The sequence below is a fragment of the Montipora foliosa genome, chromosome 2 (assembly GCF_036669935.1).
Source record: "Montipora foliosa isolate CH-2021 chromosome 2, ASM3666993v2, whole genome shotgun sequence".
Taxonomy (NCBI): Eukaryota; Metazoa; Cnidaria; class Anthozoa; order Scleractinia; family Acroporidae; genus Montipora; species Montipora foliosa.
The window spans coordinates 8,505,996-8,518,495 of record NC_090870.1 but is presented as its reverse complement, the minus strand read 5'-3'; the positions used below and the strand labels follow the sequence as shown (position 1 = coordinate 8,518,495).

General features: G+C 40.4%; 1 protein-coding gene across 1 annotated transcript in view; it reads left to right on the top strand.

Moving 5' to 3' along the window:
* Window positions 1-12,500, top strand: part of LOC137991143 (serine-rich adhesin for platelets-like) — a 15,104-nt gene that overhangs the window by 1,044 nt on the left and 1,560 nt on the right. The window contains exons 3-12 of the mRNA XM_068836258.1: window positions 1,790-1,923; window positions 3,049-3,106; window positions 3,194-3,302; window positions 4,817-4,944; window positions 5,302-5,437; window positions 6,908-6,982; window positions 7,328-7,494; window positions 9,215-9,290; window positions 9,395-9,769; window positions 10,380-12,500. The exon at window positions 10,380-12,500 is cut by the window's right edge and continues 1,416 nt beyond it. Coding sequence (XP_068692359.1) covers window positions 1,790-1,923; window positions 3,049-3,106; window positions 3,194-3,302; window positions 4,817-4,944; window positions 5,302-5,437; window positions 6,908-6,982; window positions 7,328-7,494; window positions 9,215-9,290; window positions 9,395-9,769; window positions 10,380-12,500 — 3,379 coding nt within the window. The remainder of the gene's footprint in view (window positions 1-1,789; window positions 1,924-3,048; window positions 3,107-3,193; window positions 3,303-4,816; window positions 4,945-5,301; window positions 5,438-6,907; window positions 6,983-7,327; window positions 7,495-9,214; window positions 9,291-9,394; window positions 9,770-10,379) is intronic.

Below are 12,500 nucleotides of genomic sequence, written 5' to 3'. Positions count from 1 at the left end.
ATGTGCGGCACCCGTATGGTAGTTTTGCATTTTGCTGCGAAAAAATAAGAAAGACAACGGAAGCTGCAGCTTTCAATTTCTGTCAAAATAGCTTGTTTGCAGCTCCTGTTGTCTGTATACAATAGAGATCTGTTCTCGGGTAACCCGCATCTGGCGCGGGTGGCAATCGGTGCACAAGACACTGATTTCGACAGGCCAGAGGTTGGTACTTTTTTTCCAAATTTTCCTTCCTCCCTTCGGATATTTGTCTGGGTTGGAATGCATGAAACATTAATACAATTTAAACTGAGAAGGTTTAGGAGTATGTATACACTTGTCATTTTTAAACCACTTGTTGTTGAACGCTCTAATCAATTTGCAACACTTTTAACGATGACAGCCGCAAGGTCAAAAACCAGATAAGACATTTTCGGAATCTATGTTGGGAGGTCAACACAGCATGCTTCACTGAACGAAAATCCAGGCGATTACATTTTTGATCAAATTACAGTACCCACATAAAAGGCCCTTTCAATTAAGAGGACAAGAAAAGTTCTTGCCACCCTAAATGGATACGAACAGCGAAGCCAGAGGGTAAGAAAAGACACGGAAGTGTTCACTTGTATTCACGAAAGAAAGGACACATTTCCCAAGTAGCGGGAATATTTGCTAATTCGGCTTTACTCAGTAAAGCTCAATTTGCAAAGTTGACATTCTCGATACAAAATTGCAAAGACAGCTTTTAGTAAACCTAATCCCACAAAATATTGATTTTGAGTAAAATTACCAAATGAGCACTTTCGGTCCCTGCAAATAGGAACTGTGCCCAGACTTGTTCTTGTTTGGAGTCAGTACAGATTATTTTCGGATAAATGCCAAATGTTGACTTTATCGGCCGCTTTCGATGAGATTATTTACATATTTTTTAATTATAAACAGACATGATATAAGTTTCGAGACCATGATCTGTTGGTGACAAATGCCAGCGACTTAGACAGTGGAGATGCAGCGCACGCGCAAATGATTTGCGTTACCTGGCAGTCGGAGTGATTGTAGCCTGCAGAGCAGGGTTGTTTTGGGAAGCGTGCACTTGTTCAAGGTCCAACGTTCGTAATGGGCCGCCATTTTGAAAGCACCCAGGCGGTAGAGGATTTCATACTGTCCTCCTCTCACTAAGTGCAATTTTTTTAATCGCCTCAGGCCTCTGATAGTCTCGCTATCCAAGATGTCGGCCGATAATTCTTACCAAAACAAAAATACGCCAATCACTCTTTGCAGGCTAGAGTGATAAGGGCAAATTCGCATATCCGCTGCTGCCATCCCAAACTCTAAAGTGCCCCTGTGACCAAAAAATCAATTCATATTTTTCTTTGGATTTCAAAACTATGTTAACAAGACACTAAGTGACCCACGTTTTAAGCCTTGATTTCAAAAAGACACTTCTTTATTTTAACTGTAATTTTCCTATTTAATGGTCCACCATTACTTACATTATGTTCTTGAGAGAGCTGGATCGAGGAGAAAATGACGTCAAAGGCTCGCTAGTTTAAGAATGCAATACGCGTGTACGCCGCAGAATTAATATGCAGCAAAACTTACTCTCGAAGTAAACGGCCTTTGGATAAAAATCAAAGCTCAAAATTTTGCCAGTCAGGTGTTAAGCAAACACACTTTCAAAATCTGAAGGAAAAAAGGAAGTGGCTTTTTTGATCACAGGAGCACTTTAATCTCACCATTTCTGCAGCACCTGCCCAAGAGAAAAAAACTAAGACTTTTCGAACATTGACCGATCTTTCGTTCTGCCCGAAAGCAAGCTGATATATCGGAGGGACAAGCCCAAGAAAGCCAGGAAATTCAGGAGGAACATTACGAGTGGTCGGTCTGGAGTCCATGTTCAAGGACATGTGGGACTGGAATACAGTTCAGGGGACGACTTTGTTTAAGGTAAGACATGTAAGAGACTTGAGAACTTATTTAAAAGCACCTACAATAAAAAACGAGAAGGGCATGGAACTCTATAAGCAGCGGCTTGGCATGCTCTTCACGTTTGCTTTACTATTCCATGCCGGCATTTCAGAACCTTGTTCCCAGGGCCCACTGCAACTCTCGGCGGAGAAAGCTCCTGGGAATGAAGTTGGGTATTTAAAACAACCACGTGGTATGACCAAATTTGAGTTTTTGTGGAGAACCGTCCGTCAGTACGTGAGCATATCAGTGAATATATGAAACGCACATGGCGGTGATAAACATGGTGAATCAATGCATTTTTATCAATGTATAATTAAATTCCGAGAGGTCTGGCTCCGAGATCTCTGGAGTAAGTCTACAAAAATACAGTTACTTATTAATTAATAAAGTAACATATTGTAGCTTGTAATTTCTGGATGAATTTTAATCATGAATTGGACAATTCACATGCATCATCCATGGCCAATTTCAAGACAGGAAAATAGATTAATTTTGAAGCTTTGCATCGCCGATGTAAAGCCTCCCTTTTACCATCTTTCCAAATATTTAGAAAAGTTACATTTGAACACTTTAAGGCTCTAACTAGTAGAGATCATCATTCAGCCATCGCCGATCATATCACAACCGCCGGACACAACATCAAATGGGACAATTTTTGCATCGGGAAAAAACATCATCATTGTAAAATAAAAGAGGCATTTTATATCCAGGAGCAGTGAGCAGCGTTAGCAGTAAGATGTTGTTACTATATTAGTAACAATCAACAGCTGTCAGTGCTTTCTTGTTACTTTAAGATCGTTTTTCGTATTAGTATAGCACCCAGATCTCTTTATTTCGTATATAAGAAAACTTTGAGGATGTAACGGTTACTTTTGAGAATGTAGTTACAAAACGCATTCTTTAAAAATGTTTATCACCGCAGTTTGTATTTGAAAAAAAAAATGCATTTTGTATTAACTTGATACAAAATACCCTCGCCCAGAGGGTCCGCACCCCACCCAACCTCTACCCCGCTTTTCTTTCTTTCGTGTCAGGAGTAGGTTCCGTGAACCCGTTGTGATTTAATAATTTCTCAAGTTTGTTTCACCCTTTACCTGGTAGGGAAAACAAAGTCTTGTGCGTTAAACAGCCTAGGAAGTACCAAACGTGTAACACACAGGTAACAAACCCTTCAAAGTTTGACGTTGAAGTAGTAATAAAAGTCGTTTTAAAGACAATTTGTTGATATGGGATCGATGTACTTTAGGCTTGTCCACCAGGAAGTCCAAGCTTTCGAGATGCGCAATGCAGCTTGTTTAATGGAAGAGAGATTTTCGTCAATGGTCAGAAAGCGAGGTGGATTTCGTATGTCCGAGGTAACAAAAAGGAACTTTGAGATCTACGACGGCGACTTCGGCGAAAAGTCACCTCAAAATATAACTTTGTAATATCGTGAGGCTTTCGCAGTTATTCATCTCGTTCACGTCGTATACAATGTGGACGAAGTATACTAAAAAAATAAATTGGTACGAGCGGTTGTGGAGTAAAAATGGGGAATGAAAGATTCACATTTGTACACCGGTTCGTGTTGTCCTCAAAGCGTTAAATTTGCTGACTTCACGTCTTTGTTGTGAAGAGTACCTGAATATGAGCTAAAATGCGTGCCGCGCGCACGATTAGTTTTCCTCTTTTAACCAATGATGTTGGCGTTCTCGTTGACGACGGCGTCGTAGATCTTAAAATATTAGATGGCTGCGGCGACGAAAACGGCACTTCAAAATATAAGTTTGAGCTATTCTAAGGGCGCGTTCGATTGACCCTATTCCGGAATAAGAATACGCGAAGTGATAATTTAAAACGGTAGGTCTGGCGTTTTGAAGCAACAAGGATGATAAAGATATGTTTAAAATAGCATTTTAGCAAGTGTTTGACAATTTTCATGTGAATCTCCGTAAAAACGAAGGATTTCTAACTTCTATTCCATGTATAACTATTCTGGAATATGGACAATCGAACGCACCCTAAGTATTTCATGATTATTCCATCTTGTTTATATTATACAATATGGGCGAAATGTCCTATAACTGGATTGGTACGGACTGATTTGAAGTAAAGAGTGAGACTGAAAGATTTACTGTAGTTTGTCCACGTTGTCTTCAAAACCTTAAATGTGGTCATTTCATGTAGTAGTTTTGATGAGTGCGGGAGAGAAATGTTCAAAAAAGCGTGCCGCACGTGCAGCACGAGCATTTCGCTTCTTTTAACCAATAATATTACTGCTTTTTGGCGTTGTCGTTGCTGTAGCCGTCGTCGTTTCTCAAACTCCTTAATAGGGAGCTTGCGCAAGGACGACACGGACGGCTAAGAGAACGCAACGAAACAATGGGCTTAATGAACAACAACAAGGATCTGCACGCCCTGCACGTGCGTTTCGCATTTTGACACATTTCTTCGCCGTGCTCGTCCTGACAACAGGGAGCTTACGCAACAGGAATGGCTTAACTGAAACTTAACATTACTAGACGATTTTCGTTCTCCTCCCCCACCCCTTCCTGCATCTTACAACCTCTACATTTATTAGACTGGTATATATCTTCAATTCACAGAGTATCACTATCAACCAAGTCTGGTTGCAATCAATACAGTGTCTTCATACCAGCTTTGACGGCGATACCTTCCACGTGCTGTGTTGTAAGGCTTCCCCGACCCATGGAATCCATTAGTAGCTAAGCGCATACTTTCTTCGTCTCTTGTAAAATATTAAAGATATCGATGAAGTAGGATAAATTCTAGTTTTGATTGGCGACGTATCAGTGAGAACTTTCACAAACACTCAATCACCTACTAGTTTTTCACAAAATGAAGCATTTCTTGTTATTTTATTCCGAAGGTGACAATCACTGCTTGCTGTTTTGCTATCCTTATGGAGGGGAATTATTTTATTATTTCGGCAAAGCAAAAGACGGCACTCCGTGTTCGAAGGAGCCCGATGGTTTTTGTGTTCGCGGACGGTGTAAGGTAATGAGATAACACAATGTTTTTGTTGTTGTTGTTGCTGTTGTTGTTAGAAGTGAATATAACAAAAACTGCCACAGCAAAGTTGATCATGAACGAGAAGATCTGGAGGGGTGAGTTTTCTTGATTGGTTAATTAAATCACTTTTTTTCGTTGAATGGTTTGTTTTAAATTCTGACCTTAAGTAATTTCTTAGTGATTTCTTTAGTAGGTCAGAAAGATTGCAATTAGTATTCCAAGACTCCAAGACGCCCCGGGTTCTTACAAATATCAAATTTCTTTTCAATTTGGTATTTGTGTTATGTCTGAAATTCATATTAACAGTTTTTTTGTTTTGTTTTTTCCCTTTGACTGGTCAAGCCAGTAGGATGTGACAAAAAACTCGAGTCTGGCGTCGTGTTGGATAAGTGCCGCCTTTGTGGCGGAAATTCTACCAAATGCAAGCCAATGAGAGGAAGCATAAAAAGATTACCATCCCATTTTGAAAAAATGTCAGGTGTGATCAAATATGTAATCACAATTTAAATTTTTTGCTTGAAATCCTTGTCGATTGCAAAGTCGTAAATAACTATAAAAATTTTCAATGGAAAAGACAATTTTTTATTCTGACATTCTGGCATGGTAGTTGGAATAATGACCATCATCATCTCAACGCTCCAGGAAAATCTATGCAAATAATGAAAGAAACTTAGCATCGACAAACGGCAGACTGCTAATTGTTATAACAGCATACGAATTCTATACTTCTAGCTTTTTATTTTCGAAAACTGCCCAATATCTGGAGATAGCAAGCAAGAAATAAGCTAAAATCTGACAAGTTTCTTCTATTTCTGGCAAAACACACATTTAATTCAGTTTATTAAGTATAGGACTCGTCAGTGAACACAACTCCATTCTGTGGTTAGAGTGGCACTTGAACCCAGCGTAAGCGCATTAAAATCTAATGCTCTAACTGGAATGAACCACGCCTCAATCATTCCATCCCATCCCCATCTTTCGACACATACAAAGCTCCGTGAAAATTGGAAGGTGCAGTTTTTTCAATTATATTAATGTTCCAACGAGCAAGCAACGCTAAACTTACAAAATATAATATATATATTACTTTCTGGATAGTTTTTCCAAATATTTCGTTGAAATACGAGTCAGGGATAAGCAGAAGTGTGCGATCCTCTGGAACCTTAACCAAAATTCTTCCGATGATAGGAAGGAATTTGTCTAGTGAAAAAACTACTCGTGAGCAATTGGTTTGTAAATATTTTGTTACTTTCATTGACAGCCATCTTAAATCTTTGATCCAAATTTTTAAGCCTGGCTTTCACTAGCGACTTTAGCACAAGCGCAAACATAACAGCGCTTATTTCACTGTGAAAATGGAGTTAACGCAAACATAAGCACAGGCGCAAGGATGAAGATTATTCTTCCTTTTCCTTGTGCTCACGCCTATACTTGCGTTCTCTTGCGTTGTATGAAAACGAAACACAGCACAAGAAAATTTGTTACGCCGGGCCGTGACTGGCCAATAGTCCATTTCCGAGTTGCAGCATGTCTCAGTTTCAAAGCCAGTCCTGGTGCACAACCATTCAAAACGGAAACGAGTTGCGTATTCTTATGCAAATCAAACTCATTTCCCTTACAATAGTTGAGCACCAAGACTCACTTCGAAACCGAGGCAAACAGCGAACTCGGAAATAACCTATTACAGCACACGCTCCAGATTCCCCGCGTCTGAGTATTTCAACAAAATGGCGGAGGCCGTGGTTGGTTTTGATGCTTATGTCGACGTTCGTTTTCACTTAGCATGAAACTACTCGCGCTTGCGCTTATGTTTGCGTCGCTAGTGAAATCTAGGCTTTTGCAAAGGGAAAAGCTATTCCGTCTGTTGCGTGTCTTTGTGTCTGATGTGATTTTCTTGGAGAAAGGTCAGCATTGAAATTGGACTGATATTACACTTTAATAAAAACAGGATACGCCGAGCTTATGGTTATACCCAAAGGATCAACAAGTGTACTTCTGAAAGACACAACATCGAATTATTTGGGTAATTATCTTGATTCCTTGATTATTCAGTGCAAATTTCGTCGTTCTGTCTCTGCTTCGAGAGTTGCGAGTTCTTTTGATTTTGAAGTAATTTCAAGTAATTTTTAGAGGATCTTCGTTTTCTATATTTAGTATGGTTTTGTGGAAAACGAAGACCCATATCGGGATCCTTGCTAATTACAAATCTGGTTATTGCTTGTTCCTGCTTCGGTCGAGAATTCTATTTCAAGTTATTTCAAAGTGATTTAAAATGATTTTGAGGGGGAGAGCTTCGTTTTCTTGTAGTTTAGGGTTAGTAGAAAACGGCAGTGCTCTTTGTGAAAACTCATACTTTCTTACAATGTAGGGGTGAAGAGACAAAATGGCGAATACGTTGTCAATGGTCACAGAATCATTAATTGGTCTGGGTGGTATAACGTGAACGGTGTGGAGTTGAGATACAAAAGGTTCAAGGACAATATCAAGGAAACAATAGAGATATTTGGACCCACAAGTGAAGATGTCTATGTTACAGTAAGTCATTCGGCGATATTTCATTTTCACCTGATATGGTTTACTTCATTCATGACAGTGCCTGCTGCCAATAGGAATGTTGACGGTATTTTTGCCATATGCCGTCTTTTGTGAATCAATAGACAAAAAGAAGTTTTGTAAATGAATACATAACTGATACCAATATGCAATATCCCAAATCTTCCAACGAGTTATTTAAAGTTTCGCGGAAGTGTTGGTTCTTTTGTTGGCGCAATGATGGAACCGTTTGAACGGTCTCCGCATAACTTTGTTTATGCGTCTAACATTTGCCCAACACCGGTTCAACTTTTGTTGAACGAATGTTGGTCAAATGTTGAAACCGTTTAAGTGGGCCTTTAGAATACTAATGTATCACATAAGGACCGAGATTTACCGACACTGAGAAATTAAAGTAATCAAGAAAGGTGAAACATCATCGTTCGGGGTGTCTTGGATGAACAGTATTTTTCATTAGTGAAAAGTGATCGTACGAGAAACTACGTCATCGTTGACGTGAAAGCATACTAGCAAGCCGCCCTTTTATTTTCAAGATATCCAAGAGAGGATGAAACCAGAGAACGGATCCCACATACGTGGTCCTTACAGAGGCACCTGATTGGCCAGTTGCAATGATGTAATGAAATTTTAAATATGCGCAGCATTGCATGGAAACGAGAACTTAAGGACGTTCGCGCCAATTGTTTCTGCGCATCCTTACTGCGCACGCAAATGCACACGCCACGTCATACACGAGCGCGCGCGCTGAGTAATAAAATGAGAAATGATAGGGCAAAAGGCCATTGCTATAGCTTTGCCTGGATTTAACGGTCTTGGACGTTCGGTGACCCCTATTTTTCTTTCCAGAAACGGATTTTATTTACAATTATCTCCACGTTGTCCAAAAATGAACAAAAAATCAATGTGGGAAGGTAAAAAAATTTCAAGATTTCTGCTTACGGGACATCAAATTCTGGCAAGGGGCGTGAAACTGTGGTCGCTAAATGCGAATTTGATCTTTAAGGAACCTCACCAGCTGACTAAATTCACTTAATAAGTCCACTTAAACAATATTTGGCAGAGAAGATTTCACCTCAAAGATTTAATTGCAATATATTTGGGTTTATAGACACTGGCCTTATTCGCTAACGAAGCCCGATTTTGTCACATTTTGGGTGTTTTTCCGGGCATGTTCTCTCCAAAACGAAGTCGGTGACCCCCCATTTTTTTTACATTTCTGACATAACTAACTCATCATCTTGCAGTGGTAAAAGTTTCAGAAAAAAATCAATGTTGAAAATTTTTCGCGCGAACGTCCTTAAAATAGCTTTGCGAATGCATGGGGATCCGTTCTCTTACCTCATCCTATCTTGAGATGTCGATAAGAATTGTGGATGCCGATTCGGTTGACAATTTCATTGTTGAACAAGAGAACAAAGCCTTCTTGCAAAAAAACACAACGAGATGTAAGACTTTTGCAAGCCTTCGCTTTAGAAACCAATAATGAAATTAGAAAAGTTGAAGACATTCCAATGCTTGTGTGAGTTTTCACTTCATTGTCTGATCTCTCTATTACTCCTTCGAAAGGAAACAAATCATTGTTATTCACTTGACAACCACATCACGCGCTCCCTTCACAAGCCTGATACAGGAAGCATGATGAAACGCTTTGCGATATAACTCTTAACACGTTGCTTTTCTTTATATTTTGACTTACTACCAGTCTTTGCTGATATCGGGAAAGCTAAATACAACCTTTGAGTATTGGAAGCCCATAAGAGCCGTCAACGTTAATCAAGGTAACCTTCATCTCATCTTTTTATGTATTTTTCCTTTTCGCAAAGAATTTGTTACTCTGTCTTGAAGACTGAATCCGAATAACTTTCCGCCCATTTTTCTTCAGACGAACCAGAAGTTAAATTCTCGTCTCAACTGAACTTCCCAGCGTCGCTGATGGAATGGGGCAAATGGACGGCTTGTTCCTCGTCTTGCGGAGGAGGAATCCAAGTGCGGGCTCGAGGTGGTGGCACAGTATCCTATTTTCGACAACGAGAAACAGAAGTAAAGAAGTGTAACGATATGCCATGTGATAAGATGATGGCTCAATGGTCGGTGTGGGGTCAATGGAACGATTGCAGCACCTCTTGTGGGGGAGGAGCCAGGATACGATTTCGGTACTGTAAGAAACCACGTGGTGGTGCGGGTGAGGTCAATTCAAGATGCTCTGGTGAAAGATATGCGGTGGAACTTTGCAACGTGGAAGAATGCCAAACCGAAGGCGAGTACACTATCGCATGATTTAGTTAATTTTCTTCTTCCTCTGGCCCTCGCTCTTAGATTCAACTCCTCTAATCATCACCAAGCAAGTACGGAGTTCACATTCGGTGACTAAATGCTGGTCGGATCGGGATACGAATTGACACTTCATTCGGACGTCGAACCAAATGGTCCCGTGGGATGGAATCCGTTTGGTTTTCGATGGCCCAGCCTGTAAAAACTTCAACTTGAACTCAAATAGTAAGCAAACACCACGGTCAACCTTTTTATCACACGCCACCCCCTGTGTAGTTTGGGCGAAGGCTAGGGTTACTTCAGGGGTTTACGGCCGCCATGGGAAGTGGGCGACATTTGGTTTTGTGCATCAACAATTTAGGCCTCTTTTAGCTGTCGGACACCCTCTCCCATTCCTATGCAGTGTAGACTAGATAGGGTAGCCTATTACACCCTAAAAAAGTAAGGTGTTATTAGGTGGAAGAGAAGGGGAAATGATGACTGATTACACCTGCCGAAAGCAAAGATAGGTTAGGTGTTCCAAAGCTTTTGACGCGGAAAACCTTGGGGTGACATTGCTCGACATTAAAGTTGTTTTTCTTTCTTTTTTGGAACAGGAACAAGATCAAGCACGTCAGAAATAGCTGATAATAAAACCGCCTCATTTTCCGAAATACTACTTGTGCCGACGTCGCCAGTAATAAGTAGATCAGGAAAAGCCTCTGAGTTTTCGAAAACATTTCAGGCGGGCTCTGGTTCTTTTAGCTTTCCAATGCAAGACGTTCAGAAAAGGAAAACAACCATCAAGCCATGGGATAGTAGTTATTCAGTTACTGGTTATGAGTTATCCACTCGAGAGAAATTCCATTCGACGAATGTATCATTGAATTTCACCGTTAAACAAGAAGCCAGTAAAAGTGTCCCGAAGGCTGCGACAGCTCATGCATCAGCCGCGGTGGCTTGGACATCAAAGTCAATAGGAGGCGACCAATTTATGATAAAAACGTCTTTTCTTTCTTCAACAATGGAATACAGGGATCGTGACAGGACATTGGCATCAATGGATAAGAACACTGAATTTTTAGCATTGAAGCCACATTCTGCGATAGCACTTGTACAAACGTACCCTAAGTTTTCATCAATTGAAATTTTGGAGTCTGAGACAGAGACGTCAAAAATAACCAGCGTTTTATTCCATACGGTTCCTTCTTATTCTACAGTGGGAAATTCCCAAATGAGGCCTTTTTTTCTTCATTTGAAGTCAACGCAAGGTACAAACAATCCTACCCTGCAAAGTCTGAAAACTTACCAACAAGAATCAAGTTTAGCTTCAGCAAAGGGACCATCATATTTATCAATCGATGAAGCGACAGATAGCCAGTTCAATGAAACAATTGCAAAATCATTTGTTCTACAAACAAGTACTCTCATTGCTTTCACAAAACCCAATCTCTCTCTCGCTCCATCGCCATCACAGTCCTTCAATCTAACAAGGGCGATCGAGGCTACTTTACATGAGTACACCAGCAGCCGTTCATCAACTCAAGCTTCACTTGCTCGACGTTTTTCATTAGCAGCATTCAAGATGCCAGCATTGGTGTCCACTCAATTGACTGCTGAAATACCATCTCTGTCTTCGACCAGTGTCTTGGGATCCTCCACGAACACAAATGAAAAAATATATTCTTATAGTTCATACGCGGAATCAAACAGTCCATCATCAGTGCAACGATCTGTTTTGTCGCCTTCCGCCATTTTGGATGCATCACTAAGCAAAGAGGTAATGACAGTTTATATACAAACTCCTTCAACTGCATCAACGCTATTAAAATCTACAACAAAGGAGCATTTGTCAGCAGTCCGTACTTTTTCGAAGTCCTTAAAAATACCTATCACCAGTTCGTTAGCTTCGTCATCATTAAAAGACGAGGCCTTTACCAGACAAAACGATACAATGTCTGATTTCTTGTCACCATGGTCAAGTCCTTTGAAATTACAAGGATTGCTGACAGCGCAGTTGGGTTCCCCATCATCTGCATCTGTGTCAAAGATAAACACATATACGTTAAGGGCTCGCTCTGCATTTGACGCTGAAGCAGTCAACAGTGTCGTAGAATCTGGATCAATGTTTTCGAGTATAGGGAACGCAGTTATAACTGCATCAAAGACTCCACACCTTGATATCTATGCAAGGGGTTCTTCCCGGAGTATTTTACCCAGGATTCCGCTGCGTTCGTCAGTGCATATTAGTTCCAATGAAACAATGCCAATTATACTTGAGACACGGTCAGTGGAATCATCATCACGACAACTTGCGCGTATCTTACCCTCTTTGCGTTTGAGTCCAACAGTAATTCAAAAATCTACAAAAATCCACATGAATTCAGTCAGCCGCCTGCCTACGTGGAGAAACAAAACCAAAATTGGCCAGCAGACCTTAGGAAAAAACCTCTTATCTTCATATTCAAAAGGTGTCGGCTTATTAGCGAAAGAGGAAAACGTGATTGGTCACACAAAAAAGGATTTCTCCGCCATAACAATATTTGGAACTCGAAGCAATTCAACGTTTTACAAATCGTTTAGAACCTACTCTAATCTACTCCCAACCTCGTCGATGAGGGGTCAACATTATAGTTTAGGAAAACAAAATGGAAGCGCGATCCCCACTGCAGGGAACATAGTATCGTCATCCTTAAGGGAACAGATGCTTTCACATGCATTAGATAATTCGGGCTCCG